This window comes from Eutrema salsugineum, unplaced genomic scaffold, assembly GCF_000478725.1.
Source record: "Eutrema salsugineum unplaced genomic scaffold, Eutsalg1_0 scaffold_12, whole genome shotgun sequence".
NCBI lineage: Eukaryota > Viridiplantae > Streptophyta > Magnoliopsida > Brassicales > Brassicaceae > Eutrema > Eutrema salsugineum.
Window position 1 is genome coordinate 8,700,882 of NW_006256895.1, and position 19,618 is coordinate 8,720,499.

General features: G+C 35.6%; 1 protein-coding gene across 1 annotated transcript; it reads right to left on the reverse strand.

Moving 5' to 3' along the window:
- Positions 1–352: 352 nt before the first annotated feature.
- LOC18025720 (far upstream element-binding protein 1) lies at positions 353–18,197 on the reverse strand. Its single transcript, XM_006408775.2, is given in 9 exon segments — positions 353–1,532; positions 3,141–3,260; positions 3,345–3,416; positions 3,489–3,587; positions 3,680–3,963; positions 4,062–4,301; positions 4,304–4,415; positions 17,980–18,089; positions 18,161–18,197. Coding segments are annotated over 9 exon segments (2,058 nt in total). The 3' UTR covers positions 353–548.
- Between the last annotated feature and the right edge of the window lie 1,421 nt (positions 18,198–19,618).

Below are 19,618 nucleotides of genomic sequence, written 5' to 3' on the forward strand. Positions count from 1 at the left end.
ATAGCGATTTTGGAAAGATATTCAAAACATGAACTATGGTATCTTTGGAAAACTAAAAATGATGAAGACATTGTTTTCTAAACTTGATATAGATCATTAAAATTACAGAAACTAAAGCAACAATATGGGAGTGTGACACACATTACTGATGAAACATGGTAACACAAAATAATGATCTTCTTCGGTAATTTCAGGTGATTAAGGGTGTTAGATGGCTCTCATACGAGTCTGATGTTTTTTCAGTAGTAGGTGCGTTAAATGATGGGAGCACGAAATTTAGAAAGAAGTTTCTCTCCTTTATGCGATGTATTGTAAACACTCATATAGACCATATATTATGTGTTCACTAATCAGAAAACAGCGATAACTTCAACAACACAATATCTTAAAAGAGAGACCATGTCTTTACACCAAATGAGAAGACGAAGAGGACAAAACAGAACACATTAACCATTATCTCAAATATAAAGAAAAATGTTAAACAGCTAAAATGTCAAACACGAACATTAAGAAATCCTCAAAAAACCAAAAAAAATCCATAAACATTATCAACTCTTTGGGGATGCCTTCGGCGGTCCAGCTGGTGGAGCACTCTGCGAAGCCGGCGCACCACCACCACCACCACCACCAGCAGACCCATCAGAGGAGTAACCACCACCAGCAGCAGGAGGTTGTGTGTATCCTCCATAAGACCCATATCCCTGTGGTGCTTGACCATACCCATAACTTGGAGGCGGTCCGTACCCTGACGCAGCTGGTTGCGCATACCCAGACTGACTACCATAGCTCCCAGGAGCACCAGGAGACTGCTGGTTCTGAGCATAAGCTGGTGGCTTTCCAGCTGGTGGTGGTGCTCCATAACCAGAACTGTAAGCCGTTGGTGGCTGGCTGCTGTAACCAGCTTGAGAAGTCGGAGCAGCACCATACCCTGCCTGACCAGTAGTACCTTGAGTAGGCTGTTGACCAGTTGTACCATACCCAGCTTGTCCAGACTGAGTTGAGGATGGTGGAGCGGTTTGAGATGCATCTTCCTCTTGGCTTGGATTAGCAGTGCTGCCGTAACCACCCTGTTGCTGATCATACCCAGCTTGACCATATCCTGATTGCTGTGAGGCATTATAAGCACCATACCCATCTTGCGGGTATCCCTGACCACCTTGGCCATAACCAGAAGCATTCTGGTAGTAATTATAGCCTGTGGTATCTGTCGGTGGGGCTGAGCTAGCACCACTGTTTGGTTGCTGTGACTGTTGCTGACCGTAATAATCATACTCACCTTGTCCGCTCTGCTGGGATGGTGGCACAGAGGATTGATCCCAGGTAGAGGAGTAGCCAGCTGAAGTTTGTTGAGGATAACCTCCATAGGGTGATTGACCGTACTGAGGTGGACCAGGATATGCTCCTGGTTGCATGTAACCATAACCAGGTTGTTGTGCTGGTGGAGCACCAGGAGGTGCCCAGCTTGAAGGCGGGCGGGCTTGGTAACCTTGTTGTGGATAACCTCCACCCATTGATGAGTTTCTCATACGGTTCTGCGTAAAACAAACCAATAAAATAAGCATAGGAAACTTCGGGGAAACAATAAGACAACACAGAATAAAAACACATTAACACAGAGGCAGAGACATATAAAGCAGATAAAAAAAGACCAGATCTAGAGGCATACAATTACACGGTTTATGTCATTTACCAATATCTGTCCATATAGGATCAACCAAGATCATATCATATTCTAGAAGGGTAATGGTGATGCCTACATACCGTACTGATTGGTGAAATTATTGGGTTACTCCTGCAGAAGCCCATCCCTTTCCCTATCCGAGGTAAAGTAGGTGCAAGAAAAACCACAAATACTATAGAAGCTTTTGCACATAAAAGCAACATATATATATACATGATACCTATTTTCTCGAAGGATAACTTTACGCAGTAAAATAACCTAATATCAACTAAAGAGTGCTGTATTGAACAATAATATTATAATAATACTCATGGAAACATAATAGCAGACTGGAACTGGGGTATGATCTGTGGAGTAGAATTATGGATAAAGGGTTCAGCTAGAAACGAATCCATGAAGAAAGGAAGCAGGCAAAAAGGCAGAATATAAAAAATTACTAGGTCAGCAAAATATTTGAAACAGAAATTGGCTAATAGTTTTTTGAATGTTAGTCGCCCACCTTTGGTGATACCCTGATAATTGAACGGAAGTGATTTGACAAACAGAAAATTGGAGCAAAGTGTTACAGAAAGTATATCACATTTATTGCACAGAACTAAAACCCCAGAAATCATCAGATATGAAAACTGTTTTAAAAATACTATCACACCAGGTTGGCAAGAAACTATTCAGCAACCTCACAAAGGCTACCCAAACCAGTGTATGATCAGCCAACAAGGCTGTGATCAGCATCGATGAAACACAGATTTCTGCATATGCTCCACGAACAAAGGCAACATAAATTTTTATGATGAAAATACCATTTGAAAAGTGAATATGCTAAGAATCTCTTGATAACAATAGGAGTCGTAAAGAAACATGTTAACCATATTGAAAATTTTGGATTATCAAAAGAGAAGAAACGTAAATGAAAGGAAAGGCCGTTACAAACTGCTATGAGAAGATAGTAACAGAAGCATGAAACTCGGTGAAGAGAGGTACTGGCAAACAATGCACAGAGGAACAAGAATCAACATATAATCTCTTACAATTTCAATAACAAGATGGAGTTAAGGAATGTCAAGATAGAATATCTTTCTGTAAGAAGTCAAGAAAATCACAAAATATGGAGCCTTCCCTGCAAATAAGCAGAAGAGAAGAACTATGCGCTCCAATTTAGATGCAATTACCGTGGAGCTTATATCAACAGAAGTGAAAGCATAAGAAGAGTATAGCTCACCATGAGCAGAAAGAGTATTTAGCTGTTGGTATATTTACTAAGTGAAACTAGTGTAACCATATATCACCTATATTTCTCTTCCAATAAATGTCTAACATAAAGATTGTGGGATAGGCTAGGTAAACCTAAAGTTAATGACAACTAAATGATGTAATCACAACACAATATCAAATTCAGGGAGAAAAATAGACACTGCAGAAGCCTGCCATAATCCATAACAAACACAACAATCAAACATACCTCGCCGCTGATGATTTCATTAACTAAATGTTTAGCATGTTCAATCTGATCTGTAGTCCCATCAATCTGCAAAGTTCTTTCTGGCGTTGGATCTCCAGGGGGCAAATGCAATGGAATAACCTGCAAACAATCACCAAAGGTTGAAGAACATTTCACAGGCTGAATTCAAAATAGACGCCTGCTACACGTTGTAGTGTCACAAACCTGAATTCGAGCTCCAGTCTTCGCTTGCATTGATTTGATTGTTTCACCTCCTTTGCCAATCACCAGACCAACCTAGAGCAGTTTGTGTGTTACATACAAAACACAGGTTACATAAAACAGCTCAATCTCCAGAGCATTGACTACCTTATTATTAGGAATTTTCATAACAAATTGATCAGCTCCTGGTTGTCCACCCATCCTACGGGAGCCTCCACCTGAACCAGCTGTACCACCTGTCTCAGCCTGAACCAAATTCATCAGACGCAGCATTAGTAATTTAGTTAAATCACTTCTATACAGAACTTTGTCACTATCATTAGCAATAGTAGGACTACCTCTTGAAGGACTTCATTTATCAACTGCTCAGCCTTTGAGATCTGGTCTGGTGTGCCTGTTAGGTCAACAGTCCTCGTCGGAGCATTAGGGTCTGCATCCATATCCCTCGTAACCTGAATCTTGGCTCCAGATTGAAGTTGAAGATACTTAATCGTTTCCCCACCTTTACCAATAATAACCCCAACTCTCATATTCGGAATATCAATCTTCTTAGTGGTTCCCGAAAAGCTACCATACGAAACAGGTATCGAAGATGGAGCCGTGTTTGTCATCTGCTTACCCTCTAAATCAAAATCAATCACAAATCAATAAGTTCTCGTTTTTTTTTTTGGAACCCTAGTTTTCAATAAATAAACAAAGTGCGGAAGCTATTTTACATACCGGAAGGATAAGAGCTAAACCCTTTGTCGCCGTAATCATAAGAAGCGCCATTCTCGACGCGAGGACGTTTTGCGTCAGCACTGTTGAGGAGACGAGCAGCAATTTCCTGTGCCTTTTGCTTAGCCATCTGGATTTCATCCATCGGAGGAGGGACGCTGTTGTAGGAAGACGGAGGAGGAACAGCGGTTGCGCCGGTGGGATCAGCGAAGCAGATGGGATCGGGGCCGGAAGAGAAACCTGTGGTCTGCGGGTTGACGGAGGAGGAGCGATTTGCTCCTCGTATTTCCGTTTGTTGGAGTAGAGTCGAGGAGTACTGAATCGTCCGCCATGTTCGAGCTTTTTTCGATAGAAACCCTAAGAAGAGCGGAGATAAGAGAAGAAAAGGGTGAGAGGTATACCGACTACACACGCGAATATATTTATATATGCGGACAAACCTTCGTATTTATTCAGATATTTTTTCCTTTTTAGTTTTTACAAAAAAAAAAAAAATATATAAACAAACATAAACTATTTTTTAAAAAACAAATCAAATGTTTAGAAGGGTTTGAAAATCCAAAATCAGCAGTACTAAATTTACAGATAAAATATCAAAAAAATAGACACGAGTACTAAATTTACAGATATAATAATATTTTTTTTTATGTGTTGTATAAGTGAGATAGAAAATAAAATAAAAATTTCTTGAGTGTCCTAAATTTTTCTAGATATAACTAGATTTTGCGTCCACGCTACGCATGGATATTTTGTTGATAAAAATTATATACAATCAATTATATCTATTATGATATAAATTTTATATATTAGTGTTTAGACAATATATTAAAAATATTATGATATTAATATAATAATTTTAATATAAATTGTGATGTTTTAACGGTTTTGTTTTGAATCTATATATGTAAAAATGTTTTATTTTATCAAACACTTATAAGTTAATATACTCAAACTACCTAAAAATTTTACAAATTAATCAAATGCTACTTTTTTAAACATAGTATTAACATGATAATATAAATATTATACATTCACTTCTTTAAATCAAGAAGAAAATATTTTTTTTTCATCATTTTCACTTTTATTTTAATTATATATGTGTTATTTAAAAAATAAAATTAAAATTTAATCTTTTTATGCTCTTGTTTAACCAATACAAAATTTTAGTTTGATTTATTAATTTAAAACATAACTTAAAAATTAAATATTTACTTTGAGATTAATAACAGCTTTAGTTTTGAAACCAAAATAATAGTTGAATATGATATGAATAAAATCACACAAAATATGTGAATTAAATATATTTTTGTCAATTGATTGTGTTAAATTTTAAATAATATTTCAATGATTATACATCATCTCTTCTAATAAGAATGAATTTTTTTTTCATCATGTTCATTTTTATTCTTGTTATATATTATTTTGTTAATCTTATTTCTATATTTTAATGATTTTTGTTTGATTATATTCAGTTTCATTATATTCATTCTCACTTTTTCTAATTATAATTAAGTAGGCAAAACCGGTACAATTTAGTACATACAAATATAAAATAATTAATAACAAATTGAAAAACTAAAAACTAAAAATTTCTATTAATCTATTGCAATTCCAAATCGAATATACAAAATGTAATTTTTTCGATTATTTTCGCATAATATATTACATGAGGTTATGTGAAAATATGTTTTGCATATGTAACAAAAATTTAGATGAATATAAATCATAGTTATCAGTTATTTAAAATTTTACGCTAAAAACTTTAAAATCAAATAACTTAATCTTGTATAAGTAGGATATATTTTTATTATAGATAACAAATTAAATTTATAACTTAAACAGTGATATTGAAGATTTTAATATCATGTTATTTTTTGTTAATAGAAATTTCTGTAGTTTTTAATTTATTTTCTTAACAATAATATTAGAATTTGGAAATTTTTTTTGTAATTTCCAACTTTGATATATACGAATAAAATTGAATGTTTAAATGCTGATGTGGATGCCTTGAAAATAATATAGCTTTAATTGTTATTAATAATAAAAATTTGTTAACAATATTATTTTAAATTTTTTTCTATAAATATATTTTTTGTTAACGATATAATTTAGAATTTTAGAATTTTTTTAATTTTAAATATTGATGTGGATCAATAAAATTGAACTTTTAAATCTTAAGTGGACACTTTTAGAGATATATAACTTTAACTTTTATTAGTAATAGATTTAGAAATCAAAACTGGAAAATCTCACACGAGACCCGTTGCGGCAAGTGATTTTGGTCTCTCCTCCTTGTTTTGAAACTTACCAAATGTATTCAGATATTGCTTGGTCAGCTAATTGTTATCTTTGTGGTTCAAGTTAGGTTGTTAAAACCCCGTTAGATGCCATGTTATTCAAAAAATCTTATTCGGATACCTCAGTTTCCTTCGCCTTAACGACGGAACCTCTTACTCTATTTTCAGTGCTTCATTTTTTAAAAGTGTCGAGTATCAATCACTTGATATGTTTATCAGATTGCTTGGAATTTATCATTCTTCTCAAATTTGATGGTCAAGCTTTAGAGATTTTATGGTCTATTTTTCAATATTAAAGCAGCTTGTACTGGCTTTGTTTATATCTCCTTTCATCATATTCTTTGTAATTTAGCTAATATTTAAACAAATAGTTTAGTCAAATTTGTTCTTTTACGTTGTAATAACTCATTCTTTAGTGAAAACTAACTCTATATTTTTGTTTTTTTAATTGAAATGGTTGCACACAAAAGAAAAAAAAAACTTAAAATTTATTATAGTATGTGACAAAAATTCGATTGCTAATGTAAGAGCCCCTAAATATATGTGCATATATCTAATTTAAATTCAAGATTTAACTGTTATTAAGAATTTTTGGGATTCCCCTAAATATATGTGCATATATGTAAGAGTCCCTATATATATGTGAATATCAAAAATAATATAGTTTTAACTGTTATTAAGAATTTTAATTAACAATTTTTTATATTGTTTTGTATTAAAAATATAATTTATAATTTAGAAATTTTTTTAAAATTTTAGTTATTGATGTAGACTAATAAAATTGACCTTTTAAATCTTATGTGGATGTCATTATATGCATATAGCTTCAACTTTTATTTTTCTATAAATATAATTTTTTTGTTAACAATAGAATTTTTTAAAAAAATTAATTTTAAATATAATTGATGTGGACCAATAGAATTGAATTTTAAAATCCTATGTGGATATTCTTAGAGGCATATATATTTAACTTTTCTTAGTAATAAAATTTAGAAACCTCCTTATTTTGAGGCTTACCGAATGTATTTGGATGTTGCTTGGTCAGCTAATTGTTACCTTTGTGGTTAAAGTTAGTTTGTTAAAACCCCATCAGATGCCATGTTATTTCAAAAATCTTCCTTGGATACCTCAATCTCTTTCATCTTAATGATTGAACTTCTTTCTCTATTTTATGTGCTTCGTTTTTCAAAAGTGTCGAGTATCAATCACTTGACATGTTTCTCGGATTGCTTGAAATTTATCATTCTTCTCAAATTTGGTGGCCAAGCTTTGGAGATTTTACGGTCTATTTTTCAATATTAAAGCGTCTTGCAGTGGTTTTGTTTATATCTCCTTTTGTTATATTTTTTTGTAATTTAGCTAACAGCTAAACATATAGTTTAGTCAAGTTGGTTCTTTTATGCTGTAATGACTCAATTTTTAGTGAAACTTAACTCTATTTTTTTATTTTTGATATGGTTGCACACATAAAAAAAATTTTTCAAAATTGTTATATGTGACAAAAAAATTGGATGCTAATGTAAGAGTCTCTAAATATGTGTATACATTTAATTAAAAATTAAAAATTTCCTATTTTATTATTATTTATTTTAGTTTTTATTATTAATATAAATTACATATAATTTCTTTATCTTTAATAATTTAAAAAAAACAATAATAGAATTTGTAAACTTTTTAATTTTCAATGTTGAAGTGGACCAATAAAAAAATTATACAGAATTTTTTATTTAGCAATAATATTAGAGTTTGTAAACTTTTTTAATTTCTTTATTCAATAATAAGATTAGAATTTGTAAACTTTCCTTATTTTTGAATGTTGATGTGGACCAATAGAATTGAAATTTTAAATCCTATGTGGACGCCTTGAGAAACCTATAGCTTCAACTTTTATTAGTATAAGATGAGAATGCAGGTTATTCTTTTGATACATATACCACTTTCACCAACTTGATGATTATTATCACTGTTTTCTGTCTTTTAGTTTTATTTATAATAGAGAAATTAATTTTTTATTTTTGTATAAGGATCTAGAATCATGCTTGTACAGTTTTGATTTCATAATCCATTTTAAATATTACTAGATTCTACCTTGTGCATCGGCACAAAAACTATTGTTAATTTATCAAATTATGTAATATAATTTGTGTTTTTGTTTTTATTTAGATATAATTTTCTAATAAGTGATAAATATTTTTTTCTGTTTTTATTGATTTATTTTCTAGTATATATATGCTCGTGATTAGCTTTGCCTCTGTTGTCCGCCGGAGAGCCGATTCTTCTCTCCCCCCTTCCCCTAAAGATGGCGTACAATGTTTATTGTGTACAGCTTCCTCTTGGCTCTACACTTGCCAAATCTCTAGGCTTGTGCTAAGAATTCTTCTTCAAGCCAAAACTCCTGCTGCAGCTGTGTTTTTATTTGGTCTTCTTGACCCTACGAAGTCTTCCTCATCAATGACGACCAAGATTTCAGGCTTTTCTCCCTTCTGGGATGTATGAAGAATATTTCTTCGGAGCTCTCTCTGTTTCTAGCCGCGTGCTAAGTCCATATATTTTTAGCTTATGTCTTGAAGAATCAAGCCGGCGGAACACTCAACAAGTGAACCAAGCTACACCCTTTTACGTTCTGGATCTCTGGAAACTGAATCTGGATAAAAAGTTGTCTCCTTGAACACATCTCTGCAACGACAAACACTGTCAGGAATCCTGATGCCCTTGGAATCTCCGACACAATTGAAGGAATTATGATGATGAAGAATGGTTGGTGGATACAGATCTTTATGAAGAAGGCGAATTGGAAGATTTTCTGAGAGATGATGATTTACCATTCATCGTCATTGCCGCCACCTCCACATCTATCTTTTAAAGTGATTACATTGCATACTGTATTAACCTTTGGCCGTGTAGCTGCCGTTGCGATTCTCGTCGCGAATCTAAACAAAGAGGCAATTGTGAGATTTCTGGCTCTGAAGAACTCATAAACACTGCCATCTCCAACCCTCTTCTCGCTGCCGGAAGCTTCTTGACCGACTTCAAACCCTTCTAGCCTTTCTAAATTTTTCCTAAAGATTTGAGCCCTAAGATCTTCACAACCCTGCCTTAGCTGCAGCTTCTCTTGCTAACTCAAGTCTTCAAACAACACTCGTTCTTTTTTCATAAGCTTTCTAGCCTAGTGCAAAGTTTTTTCTGCTGATTTGGAGGTTTAAAGGACTATCATCCGGAACCAAAAAAAATTAAAATATGAATGTAATCGGGTGGAATTGTCAGGGACCCGGTTCAGATTTGACGAAAGAACATTTAGAAGAACTCCACAAATGTTTCCAACCGAGGTTTCTGTTTTTGTCGGAGACAAAAAATAATCGTTACTTTCTGCAAGATAGCAAGTTTATTTTGGATATGACCATGTTTTTAAGGTTGAGCCGAGAGGCCGAAGTGCAGGACTAGCACTTTTATATATGGATGAACCTACGGTTTCTATTTCTTACTCGGATAAACATTTGATTGATGGGGAAACTTCTCTGGAAGGACATAAATTTTTTATGACATTCGTTTATGGAGATTCGGTTATAAAAAAAAACGAGAACATGTTTGGGAATGACTACCTAGGATAAGCCTCTCTAGAAGAAACGCCTGGTTTATGATTAGAGATTTCAACGATATAACATGAAATCATGAGAAACGGGGAGATTGAAGGATATCAGAATTCTCCTTTGTCCCTTTTCGGACTATGTTGGTTAAATGTGGAATGCTAGAATTCCCGTATAAGGGGAATTCATTCTCATGGGTTGGAAGAAGACGTTCGGGTAAAGTTAAGTGTTGTCTCAACAGAGCCCTTGGAAACAAAGAATGACAATCTAAAATTTTCCACACTACTGCGGAGTACCTGAAATTATGGAGATCAGACCACCGACCAGTTTTGGCTATGATACGAGTGGATAACCAAAGGAAGAAAAAATCTTTTATGTTTGATAAAAGATGGTTGGGAAAACCGGGTTTTAAAAGGCTGTAATCTCTGGCTGGGGCTCTTTTGATGAAATTTCACGTCGAGATTTTCATCAAAAAATAGCTAACTGTACGTTGTAGAAATATCTCCTTCTGGAAGAAGTCTCTCCCGAAAAATTCGGAAAAAAGGATAGAAGAATTAAAGATTCAACTTGATATAGCCCAAGATGACTAGACCACTTCGACAGAAGAGATAGAAGAGATTAGAAGAAAACTTTTTTCAGCCTAACGTGAGGAAGAAATCTTTTGGAAACAAAAGAGTCCAGAGCAATGACATAAGCATAGTGATAAAAATATAAAATTCTTTCATACCCTTAATAAACAAAGGAGAGCCCGGAACCATATTGTCTCTTTAAAAGATAGTAATGGGAATTTGGTGGAAAACGCGAAAGGTATTGAACGGGTGGCTTCCCAATATTTTCAAGATTTGTTTACCTTATCACAACCTACAGATCCAGAAGTTTCACTCCGGTTTATTACCGAGAAAGTCTTAGACAGCTCGAACCACCTCCTACTGATGGAACCGACAGAAAAATAGATTAGAGAAGCATTATTTGATATTAATCCGGATAAAGCTCCTGGACCAGATGGAATGACGAGCAAATTCTATCAAAAATTCTGGCAATTCCTACGCCACGACATAATTAAATTGATGAAATATTTTTTCGTATCGGGATTCTTTGATCCTAGACTTAATCAGACTAATATATGCCTTATCCCAAAAAAGAAAAGCCAAGAACAATGGCGGAATTTTGTCTAATTAGTCTTTGTAATGTGAGCTATAAAATTATATCAAGGCTCATGTGCAAATGACTAAAGAAGACATTACCTAATCTGATATCAGAAACACAATCAGCATTCATGGCTAGGCGTTTTATTACAGACAACATTCTGTTTGGCACAAGAAAATTTTCATGCTCTCCATACCAACACCATTTGTAAGGAAAACTTCATGGCTATAGAGACGGATATGAGTAAAGCCTATGATCGGATGGAATGGTTTCATTGAAGCACTCATGATCAAGTTAGGATACTCGGAGAGATGGGTTAGACTATTAATGTTCTGGATTTCTTCAGTCTTATACCAAATCCTTATCAATAAAGAAAATTAAACCATCGAGAAGATTGCGGCAAGGAGATCCTCTCTCTACATTTCTTTTTATTCTGTGTACAGAAGCACTTATCTCTTTACTCAATGGAGCAGAGGAAGAAAAACGTATCACTGGACTGAAAATAGCTCAAGCGAGCCCTCCAGTCTCCCACATTCTGTTTGCCGATGATAGCCTTTTTTCTGTAAAGCGGACATCCAACAGGGAGCCGACATCTTCAAGATCATTAATTTATATGGAGCAGCCTCAGGACAACAACTCAACCTAGGGAAATCATCCATCATGTGTGGGAATATAATGGATCCAACCATAAAGCAAGGTATAAAAAACGCTATCGGAATAACATCGGAGGGCGGCATGGGTATGGGTATGTATCTGGGACTCCCAAAACAAATGTGTGGATCAAAAAGGAAAGTGTTTTCTTATGTTCATGACCGTCTGAGTAATTGTGTCAATAATTGGTCTGCAAGACTTCTTTCCAAAGGTGGAAAAGAAATTCAATTAAAATCGGTTGCACAAGCCTTACCTACCTATGCCATGTCATGCTTCTTACTACCCCCAAGGAGTTACTGACAAAATACGGAGTGCCATTGCAAATTTTTAGTGGAGCTCTAAACAAAATAGCGTTGGGATACACTGGATAGCATGTGACAAGATTTTCATTCCCCAAGACATGGGAGGTCTAGGATTTCAAGATTTACAAGATTTTAATTTAGCCCTTCTTGCAAAACAGGTATGGCAACTTATCCAGTATCCCTCATCTCTCTTGGTTCGGATGTTAAGAGGCAAATATTATAGACAATCTGACCCCTTAGAGGATCTAAGGGTCTACTCATGATGCGTGTCGTAGTGAGGGTGTCAAGTTTTACCCTAAATGAAATCAATAGCCGCAAGTGCACAGTTGATCGATTCTAGTACTTAGGGATCGAATCCACAGGGAAGGAGGATCTTTCTTGCAAAAGCCTTCGAAAGAAATATAAAGTAAGGAAGTCTAGAACCAGGCGAGTTTTGTGAGGGTTTTGGTGGTGTGTTTAAAATGTAAAAACGAATCCGAAAGAGAAAATACGATAATTAAAATGACCTAATAACTAAACTTAACGAAAACGAGTAAAACGAGAATACGGCTAGACCTAATTGCTAAGTGAAAATTGATTGAAAGAGTAAAGAAACTAGACTAAAGCTTGAATGAAAATCGGTGTAAATCTATAGAAAAGAAAGCGCTGGAGTTTAGGGAAGTTTTCTCAGGGGTATGAACGATTCAAAACATCGCTAGAGAGTAGATTTGATAAGATCTTAGCTTAAACTTTTCGAACTGGAGTCGCGGACGTATGAATACGCCACTGTCGTGATCATAGACAACTACCTCTCTCAACCCTGACCAGTAGGTTTCCACTCTGGCCCTGGAAAAGAAGAGATGCATTATGTTTAAGACTCGTCAGCATTCACAAATCGCCCATAGATAGGTTTCCACTCCTATGTTTGTTTTGCTCTCCCAAACTAGATCTGACACCGGATGAACACTTTCGTATCACCAAGCATCTCGATCAGATTGTAGTTCATGACGCTACTCTCATGCAGTAAAAACGAATTCAGAAGAAAAAGTTATAAGATTCGGCTCAATAGCCAATGGAATCCCCACCGAACATATATATCCCCATCAAAAATCCCTTAGACCCAACAATAAAACTACTCAGACATGATAAACGAAATCAAAAACATAGTATTAAAAGGTAGAATAGAAACCAAAATTGAAAAAGAAAGAACAAGGGTTCAAGAGACATATCTCTCTCTCCCTAAAACCTAAAAACAAAGCTTAAAGTAATATTTCTGTAAAGTATTTCGTCTATCTTATTCTCTTCTTAAAAATGACCTAAATGACATGTATTTATAGTCTCCAATACTCTCTGGTGTCTAGGGTTCCAGAATTGAGGCTGGGAAAATGATACGGGCTTTAGAAATGGGCCTTCAAAGTCGGAGTTAGCTGGCTGCGGTCGGGATGTGCATGACCACAAGGAATGGGTGGCTGGCCGCGGTCGGGATGGTTGTGACCGCGGGGAATGGCCTGTTGGCCGCGGGTGGAAACGCTTGCCGGCTGGTTTACGGGACATCTTGCTCTTCGCGTATCTTTTGATTGAAGCATTGGATTGCCAAGCTGTAAAGTGTGCTGGAAAGTTGATACTTCCATCTTTTAGATCTCCAAATTTGAGCTGGATCAGACTGTGAAAAGGCCTTCAAGCGGGGGTGAACTTCTGACGGTATGACTTTGAGCTGAAATCTGGTTTTCTATCCATTTTGTTAGCTTTTCCCTAAGTTACCTGAAAAGAGTCTTGGAACTACAAATACTAGAAAAACGTAGTAAAAATACTTGAAAGCAATTAAAAACATAGAAAAAGTATTCAAAACGATCCATAAAAGTGGTCAAAATACGGTGTTATCAACTCACCATCTTATGGGTGGCGGAGCATTATGGCCGCAAAACCACTCCTGAAGATGGGTTTAAGGAAGACAATGGGTCTGGTCTTAATACCAGAGTCTAGAGTGAACCTTGGATCCCAGACCATAAGGCTCGCCCGGCGAGAGCTGCTCCTCAGGTCGGAATTCAGGACCCGAAACTGTTAGTATACTCCTTTATACGCCAGGATACAAAACAATAGGATGTTCCTCTTTTACGAGAATTTTTCCACCCTGAGGATGTTTTTCTTATTCTTGGGTTGAGATCTAGCCGGAACCATACTTTAGATGGCTACGCATGGAATCATACAAAATCAGGCTTATACTCTGTCAAATCAGGTCATGACCTGATTAGAAGGATGAAGTTAGAACGAGATTTTGGAGTGATGATAGAACCGGGTATTACAGCGCTTCAAAGTTATGTGTGGAAATTCTGCACACCGGGAAAGATAAGACATTTTATGTGGCAGGCCCTATCAGGATGTGTGGCAATAAACCATAATCTTACATACCGACATTTGGGTACTGATAAGTGATGCCCCAGGTGTAGGGATCCTGAAGAGACCATAAACCATCTCCTGTTCTTATGTCCCCCGGTTTTACAAGTCTGGGCATTATTGGATTTTTCGTCTCTTCCGGGCCTCTTTCCGAGTACCTCTATTTACCAAAATATGAGTTTCCTCATTTGGAAAACAAAAGAGTTAGGAATGACAGATCCCCAAAAAGATGTATATCCTTGGATCTTATGGTATATATTTGGAAAGCAAGGAACGACAAGATCTTTAACGGGAAAGAAATTTCTCCGGAAGATTCTCTGTTGTTAGCCAGGGTGGAAACAGAGAGTTGGAAGATCGCGAACCAACCCAAAGAATCGACGACATAGACGCTGGGACACCGCAATCCCATCCAACCTCAGGATCTCTTACTGAGGTCCAGCGACTCCGGACATGTCGGATTGATGCCTTTTGGATCAATCATGGATCGGTTAGTGGCCTTGGTTGGAGTTCTGAGGAAGGGAGGGGAACATAGCTTTTTAGTATTCAATGATACGGCAGAAGCCTCTCGGCTCTTTATGCCGAGTTGGATAGCCTCCTTTGAGCTATGTCATGCTTGAGAAAGAGATAGAAGACTTCGGTACATTTCCAGTCCGATTGTTTGGATCTAGTGAGTATGACCGAATTTCCAGCGGACTAGCCGGGTTTTATGCCATAACTGGAATCCTTTCGCATCCTCCGAGAAAGCTTTCTGGATTTCACAATATATCATATCCCCCGATGTTTAAATGTATGGGCTGATAGTTTTGCAAAAAGAGCTCGCACACGAAGTGTAATATTTTCCCAAATCAGTAATACCAAGCCGGTCGAAGATAGTTTACGGATCAATCTTCTGACTAGCCAAATGTGATGTATTAATTGGGTAGACGAAAAAAAATATGCTTGTGATTAAAAAATATTATTCTAACCTATCCGTTTATATTAATTTAAAAAGTACAACGATTATAAAATTTTTATTAGAAAATATTTATTTATAGTAATTCGAAAAAGATCATGATTATTAAAACATAATTATAATCTCTCATTCATATTATTTGTGTATTTTTATATTTTTAAGTTTAAATATTTAAAAATTTAGACTTATTGAATAAAAATATACGATAATATATTATTTTCATCTTTGTCATTGAAAGTATTATTTAAATTTGAATATTTAAATTAAATTTAAATTAATATATGACTTATTATTTTTTAAAAAATATAATAATAATTTATTTTATGATTTTTGATAAATATTATAACCTATATTAAAGGAAATCTAAATCTAAATTCAAATTTACATTTTTGAATTTATTTTGAAATATAAATTAAAAATAAATTATTTTATCAAAATTATATTAAATTGATTTGTTTGGTAACATAAATAGAAGTTATCTAAAAACAGAATTATAGAAAACTAAGTAAAATCTGTTTGGACACAATAAATGTTTTCCTTTTAATAGTATAGATATGAAAATAAAATAAAAACAACTAGATTTAGAAGTTCAGTTTTAGTTAGCTAGATGTTAATCTTTTTTAGGTTTGTTTTATCTTATTTTTGGGTTTGTTTTTATGTTTTGTTTTTTTTTAGCGTTTCTCTCAGAATACATAATTTTTTCGGTTAACGTTATCTTCCATAAAATTTTCAGGTTAAGTCTTCTGTTTATCCGGCTTTATATCATGTTTGGATATTATAATAAAACTTTAGAAGGAAAAAAAAGAAACAACTACATCAAAAACAAGTGTGGGGAGTAATTAGATAGTAAACATACAGCAAAAAATGTAGATGAATTATTTGCATTGTTTGTTTATACGATGAAAATAGTCTTCCATGCCATATCATCTTTAAAAGATTACGAGTTTTTTTTTTTTTTTTAAATATCTAAGTGAAAGACTTCTTCTCTCATTTCTCCTTTTCTTCTTTCTTTTTCTACAACAAAGCTGGTTTTGGGTTGGACAAGAATTAAATTCCTCAGCCTCTCGAAAAAGATCCAATAAAAATTGGGCAAAAATCCGATGAAGATCGAGCTAACATTCAATGTAGATCCAGTGCAGGCTCGTTCGGGGGAGGGGATGAAGCATATGGCTTTTTGTGAACACCAGATCCCGTCTTTCCAAAGGAACCAGACAAACCGGCCTGAACATTTGTAAACGTAATATCATATTTAAAAATAATACTTTTTATTCCAATTCTAAAACCAATATCTTACAATAATAAAAATAATAATAACTTAAATTCTTAAATAAACCGAAGCAGATACAAGTAATGTTTTTAAAAATAACTAACTAATATCCAAATTAATTTAAAGAAAAATTCCCAAAAAGCCACACCATTTGGAACTACTCTTCATCTTCCTCATACTCATCATTCACCCTGGACATAAAAACTGGAACCGAAATACCCAAACCGGAACCAACCTGAAATCTCCGGTTCGAATTGGTTTTGGTTCTGCCCTAAATACCTATTGGATCTTGTATTAATGATATGTTCATAAATTGCATCATTTAGCTTGCATGTTTTTGTCCAAATCATGTCTTATTTCATGCATTAGGTATTTAGGTATTATTTTAGGACTTAGGGGTTTGCATTAAGTCCCAATGAACCTTGGCATGGTTTGGAGTCATAAGCAGGTACTTTGGAGGCTTTTGGAGTAGAACAGGTGAGACCAAGGGATGCAATGGAGTTTGAAAGATCAGAAATGGTGGACATGGTGTTTTTGGATCTATCAGCAAAAGCCATGTACTGCAGGCTACAATTCTCGGCTAAAATGCTTACCGAGTGAAGTTTTCATCTACAAAAAGCTGTACCGGATGGAGGTTGCATCGGCTGAATTTCATGCCGAGACAGGTTATGTTTTACTGGCTAAAAACCTTACCGCGAGATCAGTTTATTGGCCAAAACCCGCGCACCAGTACACGAGCCCTCGGCTAAAACCTATTCTGCTGATACGCGCCAAAGATCACTCGTCCGGGGAGCCTTGCCCTCCGATTCAGCTTCCGGGATCTCCAGAAAAGCCAGAATCAGTGGATTCAGATCAGTGAGCTGAGAGTTATGGCCACCGGAAGACATGCCTGTCTCGCTTGCATTCCAGATCGATTTGATGTGCTTCAAAGATTATGCAGGACGCTACCTTTCCAGACCGATTCAGTTTCCGAAGCCTTCTTCAAGATTTAAGAGCTTTAAGTCGTCTTTCCATAACACTTTACATCACACAGTTTGGAGCTCTGAGCTGGGAGATAACGTTTCCGGAGTGAACAAAGGTTCTGAAACCCTTTTCCGGAGCATTCCGATGCGTCTCAAAGATCTACCGTCCGGGACACCTTCCTCTCCCCGGATACAGATGGTCTTTTCACCAAAGTTAAAGCTGAGTGAGTTTTCTTTTACCTAGAGTTGGAAAATTTGGATTCTGAGTGCTGAGCAGGAAGTTACAATAGTTTAAGTGCTGAGAAGTTCCTGGCACCGAGATGAACACCGAGAAGACTAACCCCGGTGTTGGGCTTATTTTGGGGATTTTGCTACACTGAGTCTAACAACATGGTCCACACCGAGATAATGCACTCCGGTGCTAGTTGAGCCTTGCACCAATCTTTTTGCACGTTCAGCACCGGCCACAACATCGGAGAAGAACACCTCGGTGTAATCTGCATCGTTTCAAACCCTTTAATCAACACGGACTTTCACACCGGCCATATTGACCTCGGTGCTAGCTCACACATTCCAGCAATCTTCCCAGCACTGAGCAGCTTCATCTAGGTGTGCTCCTCGGCGTAAATCTCATAGAAGTTCTCATTTTACACCGGCATCTACACCTGGGAAATGAACCCTGATGCTAGTCACATCGTTCGAGTTTTCTCCACAACACTGAGGACAACCCCGGCCATTTGCATCCCGGTATCACCACACACGCCAAGACAAGCTTCAGGACATCACAACATCGGAGCATCGGACGAACACATCCCGGTGTGAAGTTGTTTGCATTTTTAAGAGCTTTTCTTTCCGGGTCAATACACGGTTTATCCCGGATTGACCCGGAAATTAGGAGACAACTATAAATACTTTTTAGGGTTTTACCCTTAGGATTATCTCATTTTCCGTTAAAATTTTTGCCTCTTTTGTGAAAGAATACACTTTGAGAGAGATATCTCCATTTTCTTCTTAAATCAAGAGAGTTTAAAGCTTTAATCATCATTTCATCATCATCTATCATCCATCTATCATTTCTTATCAACTAATCATGCTTGTCTACCCATCTTGCAAAGGGTCAAGGGAGATAATTATGATTAGTGAGTAGATCCATCTTAAGGTCTTAGATGAGTAGGTTAGGGTGCGAAGATGTTAGACTAGAGAGTTTAGGGGTTAGATCTTGCATCCTCCATTCTCTAACAAGTTATTCTCAAAGCTAGATCTTTGCACATCACTCTAGTCTAGATCTTAGGCATTTCATCACCCAAAAGGTATTTGTGAAAATGCCTGAACCAAGATTGTTAGAGGTTTAAGTGTTTTTCATCATGAGAGTGATTGTTTAATGCTTAAATGACCTATTAGACTAATTCTTAATGCTTGTTGATTCATGCTTCTCAAATGGAAATTTGGTATGAAAGAAGATTAGCATAGAAGTTTAATGCCTTCATGAGAGGATTATCTTACTTAAGAGTCTATGTTGAATGGTGTTGCTTGATTGTTTGTTCATTTAACTCTCTGGTTTAGCATTAAAGCACCCTAACCATCTATCTTGTCTAAGACTTTTCCTTCATCATATCATATCATTATCATCTTGCGTACTTGTCATCGCTTGTCTTGTTTGTTTCATTTCCATTGATCACTTGTTTAATACTTGTTTTAGTTTTATTTTGAGCACTTGTCACAACCCAAACTCATCATATTTCTTGGATTAAGAAACTATCATCATGAACTAGTGTCTACCCACATATTTGGATTGATAACCCTTTGTACTACATTGACAAGGGATTGATAACCCTATCTAAAGGCCTAAAAACCTATAGTTATCAATTGGCACCATTGCCAAAGTATGGTTTAGCATTAGTTTTTGATACTTTCTTGAGATCAAGTCCTTTTCTTTTGTTTTACTAATTACTTTGCAAGTTCTGTCTTTGTTTTCAGGTGTATGAACACCAGATCAAGGTCTAGAAGTTGTGGTCCACCATTTCCT